Source organism: Dendropsophus ebraccatus, chromosome 1 (assembly GCF_027789765.1).
Source record: "Dendropsophus ebraccatus isolate aDenEbr1 chromosome 1, aDenEbr1.pat, whole genome shotgun sequence".
NCBI classification, from domain to species: domain Eukaryota; kingdom Metazoa; phylum Chordata; class Amphibia; order Anura; family Hylidae; genus Dendropsophus; species Dendropsophus ebraccatus.
Window position 1 is genome coordinate 156,940,917 of NC_091454.1, and position 26,198 is coordinate 156,967,114.

Consider the following 26,198-nt stretch of genomic DNA (forward strand, 5'->3'; position numbering starts at 1 on the left):
ACGCCACTGAACGCCCAGTGTAGATTAGCCCCCACTACGCCATACCGGCAGCCGGTTCTCACCGTGTCCGTGCTCCTCGGTATACGCTCCAGCAGCCAGCCCGTTTGCGCCTCTGTTACTATAGTAACGGTGCCGGCTCGGCGTCTCCACCTCTTGTTCTCGCCCCTTTGTTGACAATGAAAACGCTACCGCTATGTCTTCTGGGAAAAGTAGTTTACTGGGAGCACGGCGGTTCACCTAACTATTCACAGTAAGAGGCTGTGATAAACTACAAGTCCCAGCATTCCCGGCCTACATTCCCCGCCCCCTGTCCGGGCAGCTGACTCTGGTCCTCTCCCAGCAGTTATTTTGCAGAGACGTCACTGGGGGACTGGAGGTGACAGTTACCGGAGGAGCGACGTTCATGTAAACACCCGGAGTGGGGGTCCCCGGGGCCTGCGGTAAATCACCGGGTGTTGGGGGGGGCTCAGTGCCGGTGCGGGTCACCGGTGACATGGGTCTTAGTGCGGTAGTCGTTACACAGGCTGCTTGTTATTCTCCTCTGTCAGAACTGATGCAACACCATAGTAAGGTTTGCTACGGCTCATATGAAGGCTGTGTGGGACATTGCTGTGTGTCCTGGGGATAGGCGACATTATTATTATTATACGCCATGGCTGGGGTGTCAGCTGCTGCACATTGCGGGGCGTTGCATCACACCGGGTCACGGAGAGATCACGTGGTGTACAGGCAAGGTGTCCGCTCCATGTTGTTGTGGTGAGCTTCTGATTATATCATGTCACGTGACTACAGGGTAAGAGCGGCAGCGACCAATCAGGACACAACTTTTATTTCTCTAAAGCAAATTGGATTTTGAAATCTGGAATCTGATTGGTTGCTTTAGACTGCTTTGCTCTGATTGGCTGCTTTACCATGAAGCGGTTTGTAAGGCCAGTGTCATTAGTCATCAGTCAGTGTTGCAAAAGTAGTTGTAATTTTGCAGCAGCTGTAGGCCATAGGTTGGAGAATGCTGGCCTAAGGGTGCATGCACACTATTGAATACGCGCGTAAAGGCTGCCGCGGATTTCGTCGCTGGCCCCTGCTTGCGACAGCACGCATCTCTGCCTGTGCCATAAACACCATTTTATGGCCGGGCCAATTCCGCCGAAAGAATGGAGTCTATGGCACAGGTGAAGATGCGTGCTGCCGCGAGCAGGGGCCAGCGACGAAGCCTTTGTGCGCGTATTCCGTAGTGTGCATGCACTCTAAGTGCCATGGCGGGTGAACATGTGCACTGCATGCTGGGAGTTGTAGTCTTGCTACAGCTAGAAGACCACAGATTGAGGCAGACAACTCTAACACATTTAGGCCTCATTCACCCAGCAGTTTTTCTCAAGGATCAGTGATGTCTTGCAAAAACAGATGGGAGGGTAAAAAAGGCCACTGGGTGCAATCTGCTTAGGGCTTGCTAGGGAATGCTAAGGTTTAAAGGGGTTATCCAGCGCTACAAAAACATGGCCACTTTTCCCCCTACTGTTGTCTCCAGTCCAGGTACGATTTGCAATTAAAGGGGTAGTGCGGCGGTAAAGAATTATTCACAGAATAACACACATTACAAAGTTATACAACTTTGTAATGTATGTTATGTCTGTGAATGGCCCCCTTCCCCGTGTCCCAGCCCCCCCCCACCCGTGTACCCGGAAGTGTGGTGCGCTATACTCACCTGTCACATGCCGACTCGTCTCCGATCTTCAGTCAGTGATTTCATCTTTGGACGGCCTGGCCGAATCCCTCCTACCGACCTGAGTGCCGGCCGCCCTCTGCTGCGTCATCGGCTGCTTAGCCGCGATTGGCTGAGCATAACTGTGCTCAGCCAATCGCGGCTGAGCATCTGATGACGCTGAAGAGGGCGGCCGGCACTCGGGACAGTCGTAGATGTTCGGCCGGCTGCCCGAAGATGACGTCGTGGCACAAGATGGCGGACGGGCGCGACACGGATCAGGTATGTATAGCGCACCACACTTCCGGGTACACGGGTGGGGATGTTGGGACACGGGGAAGGGGGACATTCACAGACATAACATACATTACAAAGTTGTATAACTTTGTAATGTGTGTTATTCTGTGAATAATTCTTTACCGCCGCACTACCCCTTTAAGCTCCATTTACTTCAATGGAGCTGAGTTTGAAAACCTTACCCAAACTGGAGACAACAGTAGGGGGAAAGTGGCCATGTTTTTGTAGCGCTGGATAACCCCTTTAAAAAACAGATGGTGCATCCGCATATCATTTGTTTAGAAACTGACTTATTGGGCCTCATTTACTAACAATGCATCAATTTTAGGCTTTTATGCTGTGGTTTGTGTCTGCCTTTTAGCATCACACTTATGAATGTGGCGCACTCCCAGTGTAAGTGTGTGTTTCCTGCTGTCTGTTGGACTCCACTAGGTATATGTGTCCCATCTGAGCAAATGGAGCTGCAGTGTGCATGCTTGGTCACTGCTTCATTTGCTGGTAGGAAGTTTGGAAATAAATAATTTATTCAGGATAGGTGATGCAATATATGTTTTTGTCAGATGGTTTCCAGAACAATGTGGTCACAGTTCTGTTCTCCTCACTCCTTCTCAGTTTGTCAAGATGGTGAACACAATTACTGTCACTCTCTAGGGAAAATGCAATAAGCAGGTGGCACAGGTTCCAATAGGCAACATACTGTTCCAGACTTGCTCTGTGTCCTGTCCAGACAGACATCATCCACATACCTTGCCTGTTTTTTCACAATGCTTTTATGTACATGTGTCCACATACTTTCTAATGTGACATTACCATGTTGTCTACACTCTGAGCCACATGGGACCCCATGGAAGTCCCCTGTAGTTGCAAGTAACAGTGTCAGGGGAGCCTTATCAAGCTGCCTTATAGTAAGATTCTCTTTAATGTGCATAGCAACCAATCACAGCTCAGCTTTTATTTCACCAGAGCAATGTGGCAAATAAAAGCTGAGTTCTGATTGGTTGCTGTCGGCAACAACAAGGATCTTACTATAAGGCAGCACAATAAGTCTCCCTTGGCGTTGGAAGCCGTGCATAGCTTTGGTACCATAAACCGGTCGGTGCACATTGCCTGAGCTTGTTCTGCTTTCTGTAAACCAATCTGTGACAGCACTCGTGGTTTCCCCTCTAGGAAAGTCAGATTTTAAAAGCTTTGAAGTCATCTGCATTTGGAAAGGTAAATGTGACCCCTCCGGAGCTCTGGTGCAGCTCCTGGTACTTGTGATGACATGCAGGCGGCTCATTGCATACACATTAGCTGCAGGATCTGGTCTCCTCCATGTAGTATTACAGGAGCAGCCACAATGCTTATGTACAAGTCCAGCATCTGGTACAGTAGAGAACTAGTGTGAACTAGGTGTAATACAGCGCAGGAAGTGTAACAACAGGAAGAACTGTTCTGGTATACATTTACATACACACCAATGGAAGTGTAACCACAGGAAGAGCTCTTCTGGTATACATTTACATACAGTGACAGGACCAGGGGCAAAGTAGTGGATGGAATGTATGTTTCACCTAGGCTCCTGTCATATGTGTGTTAAATAAGCAGCCAGGGAGTTAGGATAGCAAGGAGAATATGTTTCCTTGCTATAGGTTTTGGCAAAGACTAGAAAATAGGGCCTGGCTACTTTGGAGTAGGGGAGAGATGGGTGGGCTCCTACTCCACTCGGCCACTCCAGGTATTGGGAGTGACTCTGGTTACTCAGGTGCAAGCCTGTGTGTGCTATAACAGGGCAGACAGCTCACAAGATGATGGCTCTCTGCTCCTGGGTAAAACTTCATTGTGAGTACACTGTGCTGCATGTTTTGTTTGAGAGCTGTGCAGTAGGCTCAGCTCTGGTTAGTGAGTTGATAACTGTTTAGTTAGTCGCCAGACAGCGTAGGTTTTCTTTTTTATTATTGTTTCTTTTATCTGCTGCAAAAAAAAATAAAACTGGTTGCGGCCAGTTACACCTTACTTGCTGGTGTGGACTGTGTTTTGTGCCAAAAAGCGCCCATCTAACCCAGGAGATGGTGATCCCATGAGCTAATCCCCTCACAATACACACCAATGGAAGTGTAACCACAGGAAGAGCTCTTCTGGTATACATTTACATACAGGCCAATGTTTCCTCTCTGCTCCTCGGCTGCCTTGATGTGAGGCAGTCAGTGTTGTGTCTTCTAGAAAAAAAAAACCCACTTATGACAAAACTGTTTGGCTTTCTCACAGCGACCAATCAGGGCCCAGCTTTTATATTGTAAAGGGCTCTGTGGTTGGTTGCTTTGGGAAAACCAGACAGTTTGCTGCCAGAAACAGCTTTTATTGATTTCCTCTAGAATATGACTGGGCATCTTACTCAGAGGTGCTGTGGAGACTGAAAAAAATTCCCCATAGCAGTCACCGCCATAGACTGCATCCATCTTCTCCAGCTATCCGGAGTCAGATGCAGGGTGTTGAGGGATTTGTGATCCCGAATTTACTGTAGTTTCACTTAGATCTAGTTGTGACCACAGTGCTGCAGCCATTAGGTGTACGTGTATTGTAAAATATAAACATATAGGGAGAGATTTATCAAACTGGTGTAAAGTGAAACTGGCTCAGTTGCCCCTAGCAACCAATCAGATTCCACCTTTTATTCCTCACAGATCCTTTGGAAAATGATCTCTGATTGGTTGCTAGGGGCAACTGAGCCAGTTTCACTTTACACCAGTTTGATAAATCTCCCTAGATATTTTTAGTTTGTGTGTGTGTTGTTGTTGTTGTTGTTGTTTTGTTTCCTTTGACCTATTTTCCAGGGTCAGTTATCATCTTAATAGTACTTGAAGTGTACCTATCAATCTGCAAGCACGGCAGAGTACTGTCTCTTCTGATGCACGCAGAGGACGGAACCTCCTGAAAGTGCCATAGACCGTGTTGTAATACACTTACAATGCAGTCTATGGTGCTCCAGAGAATTCTGTCTACTGCCCGCATTAGAAAAGGATAGTGTACCTGCAGACGTTTGGCAGCGCTTCCTGGTGCGCTCGCAGAATGATAGGTACACTTTAAAAAAAGCCAAAAAAAAAGTCATTTTTTTATGTATGAAAATGAGTACTGAGTGAAGGAGGTCTTAAAGGGGTACGCCGGCCTGGGGGCTTTTTTTTTTTTTTTTATATGGCCGGGGAGGAGGTGGCTGAGGGCAACGACGTCCACTCACTTCCCCTGTTCCAGCAGCGGGGACCGGAGCGCCGCGATACAGGACCGGCTGCTGGAATCAGGGAGGTGAGTGGACGTCGTTGCCCTTAGCCACGTCCTCCCCGGCCAATTAAAAAAAAAAAAAAAAACCCAGGCCGGAGTACCCCTTTAAAATGTCCCCGTCACTTTAAAATAGTTTTAACATGTCACGCTGGCATGTCTGAAGTTTTGATCGTTTAGGATCTGGATGTTCAGATCCTTACCAATCATAAGCCAAAAGAAGTGCTTGGCTGAGTGCTTCTCTCCCTGCGCTCACTGCAGTAGCTGGGCTCTAGGCTTTCATGCTACAGCAGTCTATTTTTTTTAGTTTGATACTCTGTGGCATTTCATAAATATCTAGCCTGGAATGGGGCGAGGCTTGATATAGATATATGATGTGTACACAGGGTTATGGTAAATAACATGAGCTTGCGGCTGATTTCCACCTACTCCACAGGAAGCTGTTTCTCATCCTGTGTTATGTTACTACAGCATGACATTACTGTTATACACAGCATATTAGGGAGGGGTGAGTGGAGTTAATAGTAAACTAGGATGCTGTCCCATAGAGATGACTGGGCATGTTGGGATTAGTATAAAAGTAATCACTACCACTGAACCCTTACTGATAGATCTTTGCATTGTTACACACTGTTTCTCCTTGTACAGGGCATTTGTGTTCTCATGTATGTTTTTCATGTATGTTCTCATGTATGTTTTTCTATGTATTTTTAGCAAAAATGTCTGAAAACTCAAGTGATAGTGAATCGTCATGTGGCTGGACAATTCTCAACCATGAGGTAAGTGTTCTTCTCTCCGCTTTGTTCACTGTAAGGCATCTCCGCCTGTGTCATATTCCCCCCTGTGATTGTTAGACAAGAATTCAGTCAGCAGAGAGTTAAAGGGGCTCTAAAAGTCTTCTAGTTTTCAGGTTTTCCCATGAGCAATACTTATTATAATATTTAATATTTGCCATAAAAAGAAATGTTCATTACTAATAATTTGCCTGTGTAAAACGCTTGGTAGTCAGCTGATTTAAAGCAAATGTACCATGAGGTACATTGGTTTTAATTGTAGCTTATCAATAGAACGGCGCCGGCGCGGAGAAGCTGGTGCTGCGGTCCTTTTCTTGAACCACTGCCCGGTTCCTGTGCATGGCGGCGGTCTATTACTGGGCATTGGCCCGAGCTGAAGCACTGGAGGCGGACTGGCCGGCCCCTCTGTGACGCAGCTCCATTAGAATCAATGAACCATGGTTCTAGAAAAGGACTACACTGATGGTACATTTGCTTTAATCTTTAAATTCTAGTTGTCAGCGGCACATCGTCCTGTTTGAACAGGGGGTGTGCGGCCGATGACAATAAATATAATTGACCACACAGTTGATTGAGTCTTGTAAAGGCTTCGAAAACGAGTGCAGATCTCAAGAAGTTTCCTAGTGTAAATGGTACTCTAGGATTGACACTTTTATTGGCTAACCACACAGATTATATTTGCAAGCTTTCAGACGTCAGAGGCCACTTTGTAATGTAAGGAGGCCTTTATGTTCAATAAGCTTTCAGAAATTATTTGGTGAGAATAAGGTGATAAATAAAGGTGACTTTATTTTCTGTCACACATACCTACACATCGGTATGTGATGATGGGTCTGACTAAGATGTCTGATGCTTCTGTATCCGGCTATTTCCATCAGGCCTATTAAGTTTAGTTCAGCATCAGGCCTGACTGCTGCTTCATTTAAATGGAGGATACGGCAGTATCTTTGACCTTGTCATCAGTGGGTCCCATATATACAGTGCTCTGTTGTTGTTATAGTGTTATTTTTACTAATTTAGTTTGCGTTCACACCTACAGGATCTGCAGCAGATCTGCAGCAGATTTGATGCTGTGTTCAGTTATTTAAATGAAATCTGCTGCAGAAAATCAGCTGCAGATCCTGTAGGTGTGAACGCACCATTAAAGGGAGGTTTCATGGTCAGACCATCAAGTTCATTGGTTGCTGCTCAGCCAGGACTATGTCTATTTTAAAGGGGTTATCCAGCGCTACAAAAACATGGCCACTTTTGCCCCACTCTTGTCTCAAGGTCAGGTGGGGTTTGCAATTAAGCTCCATTTACTTCAATGGAACTGAGTTTCAAACCCCACCCAATCTTGAGACAAGAGCGGGGGAATAGTGGCCATGTTTTTGTAGCACAATAGTTCAATGTGATTTAACATGTGTACAATTTTCCTCCCTACATGGATGCACAGAAGCAATGCAATTGTTGCTCGAACCACAATTAAAATATTCTGTGCCTGCCTGCAAGTAGAAAAATGTTCTGTTTATTGAGCAAAGAAAGAAGAAAATTGAGATTTTAGTAGAGAATTATCCATAATGTTAAAAAAAATAAAAAAAATAAAGATTTTAATTTTTTGGCCATATCGGCCAGTCCCAGGTGTGATATATCATTCAGGCTGTGTTCAGAATGCCATAGCACACCTACACCACCCAAACTCCTTAGGGAACTGAGATCCCCACTGAGCAGCAATACAATATAGTGGGCACCCCACCAACGGAGCGTTACTACATTGTTGGTACCTTTCTCATTGTTCCTGCCATCAGCAGACAACTAGCTTAATGCGTCTAGTGTATGGGTACGATTACTTGGATCTCCGAACAGTGTACATGAATAATTTACTCGATTAGCTGTTTTTAAAACCTTTAGCTGTCATGTAGCTTGGTTAACATTGAACTCTTTTAGACAGTTATTCTTCTATTACCCTGGTGTAAAAGAGCAGATGTTCCGTAATGTATTGCTATAGCTAATGTACCAGCTGTTCATAAAGAAGGGGATTGAATATATGACATAATTTGCCTGTAATGCCGGTTAGGGCAGCCGGTGAATCCGCTTATAGGGTAGGGCCTAGCTAGCTCTTGGAGTGTACTGTATACATTTGCACTTGATGCTGCAGATTTGCAGCACCTTTTGGATTTGCATTAGTAATACTGTAGCAGAAAAGAGGCATTAGATTTGTATTTATTACTTATTACAAGATGACCTTAGGATTTTTCGAAAGTTTCTGCTCTGAAATTGATCTTGTGCAAGTCAGTTGTATTGTTTTTATCCCCTTTAAAATCTGCACTAGGGATGGTCCGAACCTGGTTCGGACGGGGTTCGTACGAACCCGAACCCTCCGCAATGATTCCCGCTGTCTGCCCGCTCCGTGCAGCGGGCGGATCCAGCAAGAGGAACGCCTGGAAAACTGGGATACAGCCATAGCCATAGGCTGTATCCCAGTTTTCCAGGCGGTCCTCCCGCTGTATCCGCCCACTGCACGGAGCGGGCAGACAGCGGGAGTCCGATGCCGACCGTTCGGGTTCAGCCGAACCCGAACCTCAGCGGGTTCGGGACCATCCCTAATCTGCACCATGGCCCAATTTCTGTAAGCATGTGGATATGTGAATTCTCATCCACTTGTCTGCTACTATATTTTGCAGATCCATAGGTAAACTCTGCAGCATTAGAGCCATTGAGTTTAATCTGCCAAACATAGTCCCATAAGTTGCGACACATTTAGCTCATTTTGTAGCCCTGAAAATCATGTCTGCCTGCGCTTTTCGTTCCTACAAAATAAATGTACGCTCCATTATATAGCTATAAAGCGAAACAGAAAAATCAGGGGTGCCTTCTGGTGTAGTATCACAAAAAGCACAGGAACTAATGCACTCTCCTGGATTGGTTGTGGCACAACTCTATTATGCGCTTTTACCAAGTATGCCACCGCAGCTCATCCAAGACACCTGTGTGGTGTATAGTAATGTAGAGCTAGATCCCAGCCAGGATCAATAGACCAAGATAACCCCTTCATGGATCAGTGCAGGTGAGCTCATAGATATACGGGAAGAGTGTTCTATAGGGAGCACCATAAAATGCCACTGATCACTATCCTGTCATGTATCACTCAATCCTTTATTGTTTGCTACCCGTTTCGGCCCTTGCAATCCGATCAGGCATTCTCAAGCACGCTGCAACCTGTGCTGATCAACGAAGGGGTTATCTAGGTCTATTGATCCTGTCTGGGATCTATTTCTACATTGTACAGCTATGACAGATACCACTGTCTGCTCTGTGGTATACTTGAGCTCTATGGATAAATCTACCATATGGACTAAAAGATTCAGTAAATGATTGTGTAAAAACAGCCTAATGGTACTGAAAGTTGGAAATGGTCTTACTTTATTTATCCTAACCTAGTCTTTCTCCTTGTATGTGTTGTGTATTAGGGCTCGGATATAGAGACCCTACACTGTGAAGTTGAACCATGTCCAGACTTTGATTTAGAACACAGTACAGCGTTTGTTGAAAATGTGCAGCCAGATTCAGCAGATGACTTGTCAGGTAATAAAAAGACAGTTTATAAGAAGTTCACAGTGAATAGTAACCTGTACCTATTGACTCTGTTATATTCAACGCAGGTGTCTGCAGCAATGAGGTCCCTATATCAAATGTGGAAAGTCTGCAATACACTGTAGAAGATCAGCAGGAAGCCACAGAGGTACCGCATGCATTTTACTAACCACTCTCACGGAATATATGCAGTTTAAAAGAAAACTAGCAAATTGCAAGTTTGAAGCCATGTTCACTTATTTTTTTCCCCTTCCGGTTTGCATAGCTTGCTGGTAAAAGAAATGGCAGCCTGTCATGTCATATAGACATTCCCATTGAAGGGCAGATTAGCTGGCGGCAGATATTGATGCTTCTTACATGCAGAGAGACTCTGTGAATACACCATTTGTGTTACGTCTCCCTGTAATAAAACAAGAGAAAAAAGAGCATAACAAAATGGATGACTCTGTCTGTGTAATGCAGGACATGTCATGTCCAGCCCTTTATTGAGAAAGGGACAACCTTTGCAACCCCACTCCACTCTGGCCAAGGGAAGATCCTAAACATGGTATCCCACTTTATCAACTCCCCTGGTAGTGGTTTTACTTTTAAAATCGATACTTACATTAGAAAATCCATTCTCATATTCCCTGTTTAACATTTCTGCTATAATAAAAACCTTTGACCTGACCATTTACATAATCTGACAAGCATCAGGGCAGGGAAGAACATTTTAATCAAGCCAGCTTACCTCTCCTTATTCCCAAAATGTTCTGGTGATGTCATGACTTGGGGGCAAATGCCTTTCCTAGCTAATGGACAGCCCGCTCAGCAAATCAGTGATTAGAGCAGTGTCCTGACCCAGTCACTGACTGGCTGTCAATCAACTCGATTGTGACGTCAGCTCTGCAAAAGATTTCAGCGTCTGGCAGGGGTCCTGTGTGAAAGCCAGTATTCAGAGGTTAGCGAGATCAGTGCTGACTTCAGAGGGGAGAGCCCGGTGATGTAGCTGTAAATTAACTCTTTGTTGCCCTGTTTTGGTGCTTCATCTCCCTCCACCCCTCCCCTCTCCATAGACAACCATGAAGACCGGGGGGAGAGCTTCAAAATGCTTTTTCATGATTAAAATGCATTTTTCAGCTAATACACCCAATTACAAAGTTTCTTAAAATTGCCCATACTATAGATTTCAGCAAAAAAAAAAAAAAAGAATTAAACACTTAAAGGGGTAGTGCTGCGCCCCCTTCCCGTGTCCCACCACCCCCGCCCCCCAGTTATGCTCAGCCAATCGCGGCTGAGCAGCTGATGACGCGGCCGCGTCAGAGGGGGGGGGGGGGCGGCGGCAGTGATTCGGCCGTGCGTCTGAAGATGACGTTTGGCACAAAATGGCGGACGGCCCTCGACACGGATCAGGTAATGTATAATGCACCACACACTTCCGGGTACACGGGCGGGGGTGGTGGGACACGGGAAGGGGGCGATTCACAGACATAACATACATTACAAAGTTGTATAACTTTGTAATGTGTGTTCTGTGAATAATTTTTTAGCGCCGCACTACCCCTTTAAGCCTGTCGTGTTTTTGAGATTTCATGCCTACTGTCAGTAACTCTTTTTACCACTGTGTTATTGGTTGACAGCATTGTGATAACTATTTAAAACTGGAGTGTAGCATGCTGCACAAATACACCGTTGTCACCTTTGGAGGTGGCTGGCATGGTTTTATTGGCTGAAATGTGTTCTTTTTTTGCACTGTTTACCTATCCATGAGATACAAACTAGTGTGCTGGCAACCTAAGGAGAATAGGTGATTTTTTTTTCATTTGTTATTCAGTTCAGTCCATGGAATATTGTTTGTAATAAATGTAAGGAAATATCTGTTCCCCATTTTTCAGGTGCTCTTTAACTTTCAACCATGACATCACACACCAAGTAATTCAGAGAAATGTCCATTTAAAGAGTAACTGTCATGTTTTTTTTTTTTTATTGCAGAAATCAGTAGTATAAGCAATTTTAAGAAACTCTGTAATAGGTTTCATCAGCCAAAAAAGCCTCCTTCTGTACTCAAGAAGCAATCTCCCAGCCTCCCCCCCTGACTTCTGATCTGTGCATTATCAGGCAAACATGTCTTCATTACAGAGAAGCCAGTGAAGACGGGTTCTGCTCTCTCCATTGTAAGCCTATGAAGGGGGAAGGGGCTGAGGGAGATGAGGGAGCAGGAAGAGGTGACATGAAGGTCAGCTGTTTGTAGACTCTCTGGGCACCTTAAACGCTAAATTCAGGTGTCAGAAAGGTCAGTGCTTATCTATGAACTTACTGAGAGAAGATTGCAGGGTGTTGTGCTGTGCAGGACTGCTCCGTGCTCAGTCACTCCTAACAGCCCCTCCCCTCTCCATAGCCACATAATGGACACAGAAATCCGGCTTCATTTGATGTGAGGGGGGAGGCTGGGAGATTGCTTTTTCAGTACAGAAGGAAACTCTTTTAGTACATAAAACCTATTACAGAGTTTCTTAAAATCGCTTGTACTATAGATATTTAATGTTTTCAGAAAAATGACCCTGAAATGACAGTTACGCTTTAAAAATTATTGATGTATTTTGAGCTTTAGGTACAGGTATTCCGGTTCCCTTTCCTCTTAAAGCAACTCTGTACCCACTATCTTTCCCCCCCAAACCACTTGTACCTTCAGATAGCTGCTTTTAATCCAAGATCTGTCCTGGGGTCCGTTCGGCAGATGATGCAGTTATTGTCCTATAAAAAAAAAAACTTTCAAACTTGCAGCCCTGTGTTAAACGGCTGTGGCCTAGATTGTGTATGCATTAAGCTGGCACAACCTCTCTATCCCTCCTCCCTGCCCTCTTCATCATTAGGAATGCCCCTAAAACCTTTTCTCCTGTCTGAACATTGCACAGGTGCCTTAACGATCCAGCCCATGTGCCTCACTGACACAGATGATGAATAGGAGACAATCTGCCTGGAGCATTCCTAAAGATGAGGAGGGTGGGGAGGAGGGACAGAGAGGTTGTGCCAGCCTAATGCATACACAATCTAGGCCACGGCCTTTGGGCACAGGGCTGCCAGTTTACCCCAGAACAGATCTTTGATTAAAAGCAGCTATCCAAAGGTACAAGCGGTGTGGGGGGGGGGGGTCAGATTGTGGGTACAGAGTCACTTTAAAGAGGGACTCCGGGGAAAAAATATTTTATATTAACTGGTGTCAGAAAGGTTTATCAATTTGTGATATACGTCTATTTAAAAATTTCAAGCCTTCCAGTACTTATCTGCTGTATGTCCTGAGGAAAGTGGTGTATTCTTTCTAGTCTGACACAGTGCTCTCTGCTGCCACCTCTGTCCGTGACATAACCTGTCCAGAGTAGAAGCAAATCCTCATAGAAAACCTTTCCTTCATTAGATAGTTCCTGTCACATACAGAGGTGGCAGGAGTGAGCAGAGTGTCAGACTGGAAAGAATATACCACATCCTGCAGGACATACAGCAGCTGATAAGTACTGGAAGGCTGGAGGTTTTTGAAATAGAAGTAAATTAAAAATCTGTATAACTGTCTGACATCAGTTAATTTGAAAGAGGTTTTTTCCGCTGGACAACCCTTTTATATTGATCTTTAACATTTCTGGCATATGCACAGGGCAGTTGGACTATGCATTGTAGCCTGCTGTATATACTGTGTACAATGGCTGGACCATCTGCAAAGAAAGCATTTCCTGCCATTTGTGTCACCCCCAGTCCTCCTAGTCTGTAAGCCCTTGAGAGCAGATTCTATACATCTTTTGTGTTTTTATTTATTTTAATTATTTAATCCTGTAATGTGTAAATGTGTACATACCACCTGCCTGAACATTTTTACAGACTACGTACCTTCCTTCATGGCAATGCCTTGTCGCGCTGCAAAAGACTGAAAAGATAATGACAAGTATGGACTGAATTGTTAGTCTTCAGGAGGGGGGTGATATTTTACCTAACTGGATAACCCCATTAAGTATGATGTGTGAGTAGGTAATACTTATTCCATAGCTGTTTTTTTATTGCCTCTTTTGCAGCTACTGTCTTCGTACCACTCAAGTACAAAACCAGAAAGTCCATCTATACTAGCAGAACACCATGATGAGGGGGGCGCTGGGGGTGAGGATAGTCACTGCGAGGCAGTTAGTGACGACTCGGACATCGTCACCTTGGAACCTCCCAAAGTGGATGAAGTTGGGCCATTGGAGGAGGAGATTCCTGAAGATTTGTTAGAAAACAAAGATCTCAATATGAGCTTCTCTTCTAGTAGCCAGTATACCTTCAGTCAGCCAGAAACTGGTAAGCTGCTGCACATATATTATGTCAGATGAATGGAGGGAAGACAATATGAATATGAATGTGGATCCCTACTACAACAGAACCATGAACAGCTATACTGGATCTGTGTGCAAGGGATAATAATGAAACCTGGTGGTCCCAGTTGATTTCAAATGGGGTCCATTAGCTTTTTGGTATTTTTCATAGTGCTGAGTCTTATTCTTGCTGTCAGAAATAATGGAAACCAATTTTGTCCGTGTTTTACTACATAAATTCTTCTTTTAATTTTTTTCTTACTAATGTTTCTGGCCTCCTTCCATAGCAGACATCCGTTACCATCTTTAAATAGACATTGTAATTATGTTCTTTTCTCAGAATTTCTCAGAACTTGAAAAGGGTATGAGATTTTTATTTAGGTTAACATTTTTGAAACATGCAAATATAGTTACATTTGCATGCTCAGAACCAGGAAATCTCGACTCTTTTTTTATTTTATTGGTCTGATCCTGTCTGTGCTATGGGGAGGGGGGGGGGGGGTTGGTGGGAAGAGTGAGATTAGTCGGCAGCAGGGAGCAGAGAACAAAGGATTACACGGGGGGGGGGGCTATTCAGAGTGCTATTTAGAGGTCAGAGAGGTCAGTGGTGACATCAGAGGAGAGAGTCTGGTCATGTAGCTGTAACTTAAAGGGGATTTTTCAATAAACTAGCATTGCACTGACCTCTGTGGATGTTGCATATTCTACATACACAGTGCTTACTGTGTTCTCAGGCTCAGTCACATGACCACTCTGCCTGTGTTTTCTTTACTCTCTGTGAAATTCTGTTCCCTGTTCCCACCAGTGAGGGAACAGTGAGTCATCAGGTGGGTGGGGTTATGCAAATATTTCTTTAGCCACACCCCTAACATCTAACTGACATCTGAGCCCAGAAGAAACTGCAGCAGTAAGGACAGCATGACAGGCTACAATCTCTGTACAGCACTGCAGCATAGGTTGGAGCTATAAACAGTAAATACAGAAACTATGGTGGTGATTTATCAAAATTTATGCAGAGGAACAGGGAAGCAGTTGCCCATAGCAACCAGTCAGATTCTAGGTTTCATTTTCCAAGGCCTTTTAAAAAAAAAAAAAAAAAAAATGAAAGAAGCAATCTGATTGGTCGCTATGGGTAACTGCTCCCCTGCACAGGCTTTGCTAAATCTTCCCCCATAATGTTACTATTGTAATGTAAGGATGTACAGTGTGAGGGCAGTGCTGCTGCTGTCTGTAATATGGCAGACTTCACCTCATGGCAGTCACCATGTCATCCATCAATCTATTGCTGAGGTAAACTTGTAACAGAATCCTGCCTCATTGAGACCCCGCCCACCTGTAGGATGGCTACTGTAGTGTAAATGTAATCCAGGACTACAACTCCTAACATGTACATGTGTTCTGGGGTTTGTAGTCCTACAACAGATAAAAGTGTGAAAAAACTAATTTATTTGATAACATAAGTAACTGGCAGACACTGAGCCACCATACTGCTCAAAGGGCTTTTGTAGTAATACAGATATTACCTGCCTATGGGTAGAGTGGGCGGAGCTAGATTCAGAGAGGAGGGGGTGGAGCTACAGGCTTGCAGAGCTGTGATGTCACTGCTGACCCCTGCGACCTGGAAGTTCTTTATGTAAACAAACACAAATCCAAAAAGCAGCAACAGAGGAGGAGACCCAGGGACACAGAGGAGAAAAGAGGTTAGAGAAAACCACTCAGGGAAAGGGACAGATTACAAATTATTCACATTTCCAATAAGAAAAAAATGTTGGACAACCTCTTTAACTCTTTGTTGTCCTGTTTTGGTGCCTCATCTCACTCTCTCCATAGGAAAACCATGACGACAGGGGGGAGAGCTTCAAACTGCTTTTTCATGACAAAAATTAATTTTTCAGCTAATAAACCCAATTACAAAGTTTCTTAAAATCGACCGTGACACTTTTAAGTGAGAACTCCGGTGAAAAGCAAAATTATAAAGAAGTTACTCATAGTTACCCATCCCTCTGCCCCTTCAGCACAGCATCATTAGCTCGATCTCATCCTCGGGTCTCCAGTTTCTCCAGGACTCCTATGTTGTCACCATCTGTTGGAAGTACCCGCTCATCCACTTAATGACTACAGAGGTGTCCCACCCCAGTCACTGACTGGCTGAGTGGGCATTTCTAAACCGGCACAGAACCGTGAGCTACAGGAGGCCAGTGGGAGTCAGTGACCTGTGGCGCGGCACGGGGTCAGGTAAGTATAGCTTCTTTATTATGTACCGACTCATCACCACTACGATCAGAGTGGTCCTTTTTCTTTTACATAGAAATGGGTTTCTCACTTAAAGTGTAACTGTCATTTAAAATGAATAAAAAGCGATTTTTGTGTACTCAAAAAGTGAAGACTGGTTTGCTAAATCCATTATAACCTATGAAGGGGGGAGGTGCCAAGGGGGATTAGTGAGTAGGAGGAGGAGACAAACAGCCCTGCAGTTTGGAGACTGTCTGTGCACATAAAACGCTGGATTCACAAGTCAGAAAGCTCAGTGCTGGTCTGGGAACTTGGTCAGATAAGATTGCAGGATGCTGTGCAGGGCTGCCTTTCTCCTTTCTGTGCTCAGTCATCCCCCATGGCCCCTCCCCCCTCCGTAGACCATAATGGACATAGAAATCCTGCCTCTTCTGGGGGAGGTAGGAAAACAGCCTGCACAGCTCTGGGAGTCGAGTCATAACATCACCATTTTATCCAGGAAGTGAAGCCTTGATGCAGTAGTAAGTGCAGGGAAAAAGCACTTTATAAGCATTTCCCATAATAGGTGTATATTGGTAATTTGTATAACTTTTAGGGGGCAATACAATACTTTAATAAAAATGTTCACCGGACTTCTCCTTTAAGATGTCTCAAGTCATAGTGGAATCATTTGAAAAAAAAAATATTATGCACCACGATATCATCAAAAATCCACTACTGAATGTAAATCCACACTTGATGTAATTAGCAGGGTAAGGGGAATATTAGGATTTCTGTTGATCTTAGAAGCAGTTTTGAGGAGGGGGCAGGTGTAATAGAGAAGCAAAAGCACATCATTCCATTGTCGCCTTGTTTATACTGTATACAAAGTAGTGAGCGATCTTATTTCTTTGTTATTTAACATGTAATATTCTTTTCTTTTGCCCATTGATTTTCCATGCTTGGCTTTCTCTTTCTCCCGATGTTTCTCCTCTTTGTGTTGTGCACAATGAGGGACCCATGGAGCATTGAGGACGATACCTATTGATGTAAGGGCAGTGGCTCAGTGAGCATGCTCCTGTCTGATACTGTGACATTATCTGAAGATAACCCACTAACACCAGTAATGCATTCCAGCATCTCTCCCACTAAACTACTATTTAATGCATGTGAATAGAACATGTTACATACAGTATGTGTACTCTACATGTTAGAAATGGGAATTACTGAGTTCAACCTAGCAGTGTAGACAGCAAATGTAAGCTGCAATATAAGGGATAGCTTGAAGAAAACAACTTTTAACTCCCAATAGTTTACTAAGTGGTGTGCAAATATTTACATATCCTGTATATACAATCAATGTTGTCTCCGAATGGGTAAGGGATGCTAGTAACAGTCTGGTATTAAGAACTATCCCACTGTCTCTGAATATGTCTCAGGTCAGGACCTCTGCCTGTCCAATAGAGTCCCAAACGATAAAAATGCACCATGCCATTAGGATTCACATAGACTTGTATAGTATCCACCAGTACTGAAAACACGTCCAGGCTGGTATTCACCAATTGTCACAACCAGTCTGAGTCAGGTTCAGAAAAATAGCTAACACTTCGGTATTGTCTGTAGCTAGACAGAAGCAGGTCTCCATTCAGAGGACTGTCTGTAGGCACAATGTGGATCCTCATATATTCACTTAAATACCTCATGGACCCTACTGGATAGATGCCCACGCATTGCCATTGCCACATGGGACATTCCTCCAGGGGTCCTCCACATGATGGTATAGTGAGAAAACCCTAGCCACAGATGTCCTCTGATATATTCACATTGCTTACCACTATACATGGCTTTCATACGCTTATTATCGTCTGTTCTCATTAGCAGTGCATTTTTTATATTTTGTATATTTATACATTTTCCACCTCATAGCCCCTGGTGACTTGTTTTCAGTACTGGTGGATAATTTACCTGTCTATCTGAATCCTAATTTCATGGTGGATTGTGGAGCACATGCTCATTTTTGTCATTTGAGACACATTCAGAGATAGTGGGACACTTCTCCATACCACACTGTTCTAGCTCCCCTTACCCATTTGGAGACGATATTGATTGTACTTTCGGACAATAACGTTTTTTTTTTTTTTTTTTCTTCAATTGCCCCTTCTCTTGTACTTCCATTGATCTTTATTGCAAGGGTTTCATGTATATTATTTTGGGTGGTGTACCCTCATTACGCTGGCTGTTATTTATAAGCTGCAATATACTAGTCTTACTGTTGTGTGAGTACATAGCATATTATAGATTTGTGGTGTGGTTTATACCTTGTAAATGGAAACTTTGGGCTAGGTTTACATTATCATGTTACCTTTCTAACCTTTGTGTGTAATAGTCCTGCTTATGGTAGATACAGTATTGCGTATACTTCTACCAGGTCCAGTGAATTTTGGGGAACATAGCATGGTTACAGAAGTACAGAAAAACTAAACCTTTGGCAGGTTTACCCACAAAGTAGGTTTGTGGCTAAGTTAGTAAAATCAGATGTGTACCACATACATATATGTATATGAATACAAATGCACTGTTTTAGGCCAAATGACCAACATCCCTATACTTTTCTTCTCCACCATGGGTCTGATCTTTTTTTGATTTCCTCTCTGAACTGTGACCTTGCTGTTACTATCACTTACTTTCCCACAACCCCCTGCTTGCATACAGAGAGGCTATATGCAGTTGACCTGAACATGCTTGACCATCTCAGTGGATGACCATAACCTAGTACATTTGTTTAAAATGGTTGTGCATTTGAAATATGTTTTATCTTTGTGGGATAACCTTTTTAAATGGCAAGTTTAACATGCATTTTGTTTAATAAAGAAACTCTAGGCTAACTTTGTCCGTTCATGTGCATGGAAAGTGATGAGTGCACTTTAAGAGATTACTAATTAATTTTTTTTAATCTGTAGCTTTGGGAATGAACTTTGGGCATAAAGATCATGTGTCTGAATATGTGCAGCTAAGGCTTTACCAAGAAACACACAGGTGTATTTAGATTCGCTAAAACAGGCCCCTTAAATCTTTCTAGCGTTTGGGAAACCAATGGAAAGATCATCTTTGCTTGGACTATCATTATTATTATATTTTACAAGTCAAAAGGCCAAAGACAAGTAATTTACAAGTCAGTCATTGCACTGACAAATATTATTTGTCTCAAGAATCATTATCTATAACCGTATTAACAATGACAGCAGAATATTTAAAACAAAAAAAAAAAAATAGAGAAAAAAGTTCTCTCTTTTCCCTCCCTGCCAGTTCCCGACCCCAGCCAGGGTCAGGATGGGTATACATAATGGGGGAGATTTATCAAACATGGTGTAAAGTGAAGCTGGCTCAGTTGCCCCTAGCAACCAATCAGATTCCACCTTTCATTTTCCAAAGAGTCTGTGAGGAATGAAAGGTGGAATCTGATTGGTTGCTAGGGGCAACTGAGCCAGTTTCACTTTACACCATGTTTGATAAATCTCCCCCAATGTATCTTATCATGTCTTGATGCTGGGCAGTAAAAAGCAGAAAGTGTAATTCTGAAGCCATAAAATATAGAAGCATATGCACATACTGGGGGAGATTTATCAAACATGGTGTGAAGTGAAACTGGCTCAGTTGCCCCTAGCAACCAATCAGATTTCACTTTTTATTCCTCAGACTCTTTCGAAAATGAGAGGTGGAATCTGATTGGTTGCTAGGGGCAACTGAGCCAGTTTCACTGTACACCATGTTTGATAAATCTCCCCCACTGTTTCCATTTCACTGTGTAAAAAAATAATACATGTAAATCCCCTCATTTTTATAATTTTCACATTTTTTCCCTATTAGATTTATGTTGTACTAGCAAATGGTAAAATGCTGCTTATGCATGGATAGCAGCACAGTGCACACATTGCAGAAATTGTAGGACACAACACTTCTGCCAAATACAATGAAAACCTCCAAAAGACTACCCCTTTATCTAGACCAGGCTTCCAGATTTCAGTTCGGCTATATATACACTAGCTATAGTCTTTGAGTGAACTACCCCTCAGGTAGACTCTTTTTAAAAAAAATTGTGGGTGGTCTTCTTAAAGAGGGTTTACTTTATAATGCATATAATGAAGTTACATGTATTGTTATATTAGATCAGAGATCAATGAGTTTATGTTTCTCTGAAGTTTTTCCATCCCAGCCCAGTGAAGAGGAGTCAAGTAATGATGAAGCAAGTGATTATTGTGGTCCAATTCTGCGACGCCGACGTTCTAGGAAATCAACAACCTCTGGATCAGAGAGCGAGAATAGAACATCTACCGAGCAACCCCCTGCTCCTGCTCCAAGGACATTGGGGTGGATGGGTAGCGGCCTAAACAAGTGCATTATCCTTGCTCTAGTTATAGCAATAAGCATGGGCTTTGGACATTTTTATGGTAAGTGCTTTTGATATAAGATTTACCCAGCATTCCTCTTGTGTGTTACACCCTGAATGAGCTGCTTATGACTGTGGAAAGAATCATTCCCATATAGGTCTGTTGTATGTTCATACTTAATGCTCCTGCTTATTGCTCCTCAGTGTTTCTTGATGGGTTTAGCAGTATTCTGCTTTATCCTATTAACACATTTACTATACATGGCACATCAGCAGCTCTTTTAGAACTTTTTTTTTCCATAATAGGAACTATTCAGATATTGGAACGACAAAGAAATGTGGAAAAAATCCGTGAGAGTGAACTTAATGAAATGAAGGATGATTTGTATCAGTGTCAAAGGGAACAAGAAGTCACAATTGAACACAAGGTAAGTGATCTAGTGATCCACCCCTATGCTTTGTGGAGATACAGTGCCAACTTTGAGGGACAGTCTTCCAATACTCTAGATCTATCTACAGGGGCTCCAGCTGATTGATAAATTTTGGGCATGTGTAGACTGTATAATCTAAGTTGAGGTCAACTATTAGTTGGCTTACTTCACCCCAGAATCGTGTACTAAAATGTTGTCACTTTTTGGGCACATGTAGACCACACTCCCTTCCCAGCAGGGGCGTAACTACCACTATAGCAGCCATAGTGGCTGCTATGGGGCCCGCCACATCAAGGGGCCCCATGGCCTGCTCCTGCAATACACTGGGCCCCCTGAACTGTCATCATTTGCAGCACATGGTGGCCTCCCAGGTTTTGCAAATGTCCCTTTAACTTTAACACTCCTGAACAGCGCTTTTAGTTATGACTACACTTGACGGTTTAGTGGTCAGTCGGTAGGGCCCTATCAAATGTTTGCTATGTGGCCCAGCCATTTCTAGTTATGCCCCTGCTTCCCAGCAATACCATGTCGCTTTTTCCATGAACTACATCCCCTTAGTTAGCGAGGTGAAAGTGTCTAAAGCCCATAGTAAATGTGGCCCAAGTCATGTTATTCAGTTGTAGGCCGGGTTCACACTATGTATGATAGCAGCCGTTCTGTGACACTGAATAGCTGCTGTCAGTGAAATTCACAATGAACTTCTTCTGATTTGACATGTGGGCGCATTCGGGTGTGCCCGCATTCCAGATTTCCAAATCACCATAGCAGACAATGTAAAGTGCGGCTGGAGACGCACTTTGCATTATCTGCACTGGCAGTTTTGTTATTTCAATTTTCAATAAATAGTAGCCAGTGTTGAAAATTTACGTTGTGTGAACTTATAGTGCCAATTAGGTATTATTTCTGGCCCATTTGCAATAGTGAATCTTCCCCACAGTTTTTAACACATTGGGGGAGATTTATCAAACTGGTGTAAAGTAGAATTATCTTAATTGCCCCTAGCAACCAGTCAGATTCCACCTTTCATTTTCCAAAGAATCTGTGAGGAATGAAAAGTTGAATCTGATTGGTTGATTAATAATCTGATGCTACAAAAATCTGTTCAGTTGCCTTTGCAGGACGTTGTGGAACAGCTTACAGAAGACCTTGAAGAAAAACATGATCTGGTGCTATCTCTCGAAGACCTAATGGACCAAATCACCAAAGAAAACCACATGCTTAAACAAAAGCAGAATGACCTAAAGGTGATGACTATATTATTTGCTTATTTCACTTTAGATGAAAGGGTTACTGTCACTTAAAAAAAAAAGAAAAAAAAAAAAAAGAAAAGCTATCTGCTCTCCCCATCTCGCCAAGTCAGGCTCCATAGACAGATAGTTGGATATTACAATTATGTTTGTGACCAGGACGAAAATGCATTATTTAGGTAAAACTGAATGAATTACTCATTTTAACACTCATATCATGGGTGTTGCAAATTTTAAGTGGTATTCTGGTGTAAAAAAAAAAAAAAAAGATATATGTAATATGCTGGGACTGGTATAAAAATGGTGAAAAAAGTTATACTCGCCTACCTCTGTCCCCTACAGCTCTAGTTGTAGCTCCTTCCACTCCTCCACTGCTCGTCTCTTCTCTAAACTTTGTGTCGAGAGGTCTGAGCAGGACGTGGCTGTGATAGGACACTGCTGTTGGCAATGATTCAAACAGCTCTGACATCTTGTTTCGAAAGCAGGGAGTAGAGCCGAGCAGCAGGGGACTGAAGAGATCTCCAACAGTGAGGAAGCTGGGTAGGAAAGCATTTTGTTAATTAGTTTTTACTTGCACATTTTCTGCTGCCGATTTTGTTCTCTCTTTTCTACTTTGGTCACGTTACACAAGTAGTAGCTATTTTCACATTCTGTGTATTTGGTAGGGAAATAGACATTTGCAGCTTTAGATTAAGCAGCAATGTGCTGGAATAAGGCCACAAGATACTCTCCTAGGAGACTGTTATATTATTAACTGGGGTATTTCTAACTACCATACCTAATGGGACATCACTGAATTATTCACACAGCAGCACATGAAGAAGAATTTTTCTCCTCTCGCCCTATGACGGCACCCCTGGAGAGGACTACCTCCTCCCATTGGACAGGAAACAGGACCACTGGACCTTTAAAAGAAGCTCATCGCCCCACACACGCCAGTATCTGTTTCCTGTCCCATGGGAGCAGGACGGGCAGGTGGGTCTCCACCTGCATGTTGGATTTTTTTCCTTTTTTAGAAAGACTGGGGCACCCGGCTACGTACCTGCATGCCGACATCCCGGGCTGTACAAGACTCCGCTACTGGAGCCACAGCCGAGTCTGTGCCTTAGAGCCCCCCGCACCTCCGGAAGAGGGTCCCCGTGCTCCCCTTGCGCCTCCAGGACCGGGTGGTGTTCTCCGGCTGTTTTGCGGCAGTGTGGATGGCGTGTGCGCGGCGCGCGCGCGTCCGGTCGGCTGGCGTGTGCGTGGCGCGCGCGCGCTCGGTCGGCTGGCGTGTGCGCGGACGCGCTGACGTCACGCGCTGGCCGAGTCGCGGCCGGATGACGTCAGCCCGGGATCCCTGTGAGTTGGGATTACCCGTGGGCCTTGACTACGGAATCCGGGCTGCGGCCTGTAAGGGGGGGGAGAGAATCCCCCTGCACGGGAGGGTGAGCCGCATCAGCGCCGCGGCTGGGGGGGGCGGGGCCAGCCAGCTTTCGTTTTTGGCGCCAGACATAAAATGGAGGCTGAGCTTGGGCTCAGTGTATTCCAGAGTCTGGTATACTGGAGTACCTGTCAGACGGTATTTCTGCTGTGGATCCTGGTGGCTATCGTTAGCGATTACTATGGAATCCCAGGGCGCTGAGACATCTGAGAACCCTCAACCTGCGGCTGCTGTGGTATGGTTTGGGTAAGAGGGGATCCCCCCATGTAGTGCTTCACTTTTATGCTGGTATTGATTGATATTGTTTTGTTTGTAATAGGAGGAGGCTAGGAGAGCTAAAACTAAACCTAGAGAGTGCCCTATCTGTAAGAAGCGGCTAAGTAGTGCTTATACTAAGGCATTATGTGGCGGATGCATGAACAGGGTCCTGGATGATCAGGGGCCAGCATTTTTGAGAAGCATGAAGGGGCTTATTAAGAGACAGATTCGGGTAGGTGTACTTTTTTATGTCTCTTATATAGACGGCTTACTCATCCATCCTTAGAAGAGTTCTGTTTCTTCCCAGGCCTCTCTCCCTTCCACTTCCGCTCTGGCCCCACCTGAGGTTATTATCCCTGTGGATGAGGCCCCAGTTGAGGTGCCGGGTCCGAGTGGTGAAGCCCCGCCCTCTCAATATGAGGAGGAGGATGAGGAGGAAGAGGAAATAGAGGGAGATGAACAGTTGTCGGGTCTAGAAGAGCCCGGAGAACTTCTTAATACTGAGACCCAGGTGGTGGAGACGGCTAAGAAGCTCATGCCAATTGAGATGGTGGACAGTATTGTTAAAGCGGTTAGACAAACTATGGCCATTGAGGATGACCCACAGCCTAGAACCATACAGGACATCATGTTTGAAGGCCTAGCTCCTAAACAACGTCCGGTTTTTCCCATTCACCAGAGTATAAAGACTCTGATCTCCAACGAATGGTCCCGTCCGGATAGGAAATTCTTTGTTCCCCGGGCTGTAAGTTCACAAAATCTCCAGGCTTCACAGAGTTGTTTCTTGTGATGATATCCATTTGTACTTATTTAATTTTTTCTTTTCAGTACAAGAGGAAATATCCCTTTAGCACTGAAGAGTCAGTAACTTGGGAGACTGCACCTAAGATTAATCCTCCAGTAGCGAAGTTAACCCGTAAAGACGCCTTACCATTTGAGGACTCTGCATCTATGAGGGACCCGATGGATAAGAGGGCTGAGGTCTATTTAAGAAAGAACTGGGAGGCCACTACAGCCACGTTTAAGCCTCTTATTGCGACAACCTCAGTGGCTAGAGCTACGGATATCTGGGTAGCACAGCTAAAGGAGCGGATCATATCTGGGGCTAGTAAGGAGCAGTTGCTGGCCAGTTTTCCAATTATTGAAGGATCCTTATCCTTCATGGCGGAGGCATCTGCAGATGCATTGAAGCTATCTGCCAGATCGGCAGCCCTTTCCAACTCAGCACGAAGGACACTGTGGCTTAGAGATTGGAAGGGAGATGTAACTTCCAGAGCCAAGCTCTGTGCGGTTCCTTGTGAAGGAGATCTTCTGTTTGGGTCGGCCCTAGAGAAGGTGTTGGAGAAAGCCTCTGACAAGAAAAAGGGCTTTCCTCTGGTCTCTACTCAGACTTCCAGGCCTTCTAGAGGTAGAGGCAGAAGAGGTAGAGGAGGTGCCCAAGTTGGAAGAAAGGATTGGAGACCCCCTAAAAAAGGTAGAGGTCTCATGTTCTCAGGTGGTGACACTTCTAAGAAACCGTCACAATGACGCCATATTCCTGTGGGAGGGCGATTAAGTTCTTTCTGTTCAGAATGGAGTAAGATTTCGAACAGTAATTTTGTTTGCAACATAATAAAAGATGGGCTTAAGATTTCCTTTTTGTCCTCCCCAGGAGAAAATTTCATTATTACTAACCTTTCCTCTAATCCAGAGCAGCAGGCAGCAATGGTATCTGAGGTCAGATCACTGGTAGACAAGAGAGTATTAGTCCCTGTTCCGGAGGAACAGAAGGGCAGGGGGTTTTATTCGACCCTTTTTTTGGTTAAAAAGCCCAGTGGTTCCTTTCGAACCATAATTAACCTTAAGCCCCTAAATCAGGTTCTCTCTTATGAGAAGTTTAGAATGGAGTCCATTTCTTCTGCCATTCTAAACTTATCTCATAATTGTTTCATGGCTACAATAGATCTGAGAGACGCATATTACCATATACCCATTCATCCGGATCACCAGAGATTCCTCAGAGTAGCTGTGAATGTGATGGGATCAGTGCTTCACTACCAGTATACGGCCATGCCCTTTGGTATCTCACAGGCTCCGAGGGTTTTTACCAAGGTCATGGCAGAAGTTATGGCCCACATCAGAGAAAGGGACATTGTCATAATCCCATACCTTGATGACTTTCTGATAGTTGGTGATTCTATTCCATCTGTTACATCAGATATTGAAGTAATAGAGGAGGTGTTCTCCAGGCTTGGGTGGGAGATAAACGAAGAAAAGTCTAATAAGACCCCATCTCAAAGTTGCAAATTTTTGGGGATCTGCCTAGATTCA

General features: G+C 44.1%; 1 protein-coding gene across 2 annotated transcripts in view; it reads left to right on the forward strand.

Annotated features, from left to right (window-relative positions):
- Positions 1 to 288: 288 nt before the first annotated feature.
- CCPG1 (cell cycle progression 1) overlaps positions 289 to 26,198 on the forward strand; it is a 34,823-nt gene continuing 8,913 nt past the window's right edge. Inside the window, exons 1-11 of one of the 2 annotated variants that reach the window (XM_069982490.1) lie at positions 289 to 440; positions 5,963 to 6,027; positions 9,492 to 9,606; positions 9,684 to 9,763; positions 13,656 to 13,917; positions 20,342 to 20,590; positions 20,836 to 20,957; positions 22,067 to 22,204; positions 23,950 to 24,120; positions 24,196 to 24,633; positions 24,717 to 25,362. In XM_069982490.1, the coding sequence (XP_069838591.1) occupies positions 5,968 to 6,027; positions 9,492 to 9,606; positions 9,684 to 9,763; positions 13,656 to 13,917; positions 20,342 to 20,590; positions 20,836 to 20,957; positions 22,067 to 22,204; positions 23,950 to 24,120; positions 24,196 to 24,633; positions 24,717 to 25,362 (2,281 nt within the window). In that variant the 5' untranslated portion in view covers positions 289 to 440; positions 5,963 to 5,967. The remainder of the gene's footprint in view (positions 441 to 5,962; positions 6,028 to 9,491; positions 9,607 to 9,683; positions 9,764 to 13,655; positions 13,918 to 20,341; positions 20,591 to 20,835; positions 20,958 to 22,066; positions 22,205 to 23,949; positions 24,121 to 24,195; positions 24,634 to 24,716; positions 25,363 to 26,198) is intronic. The other variant, XM_069982500.1, reaches the window with a different exon arrangement.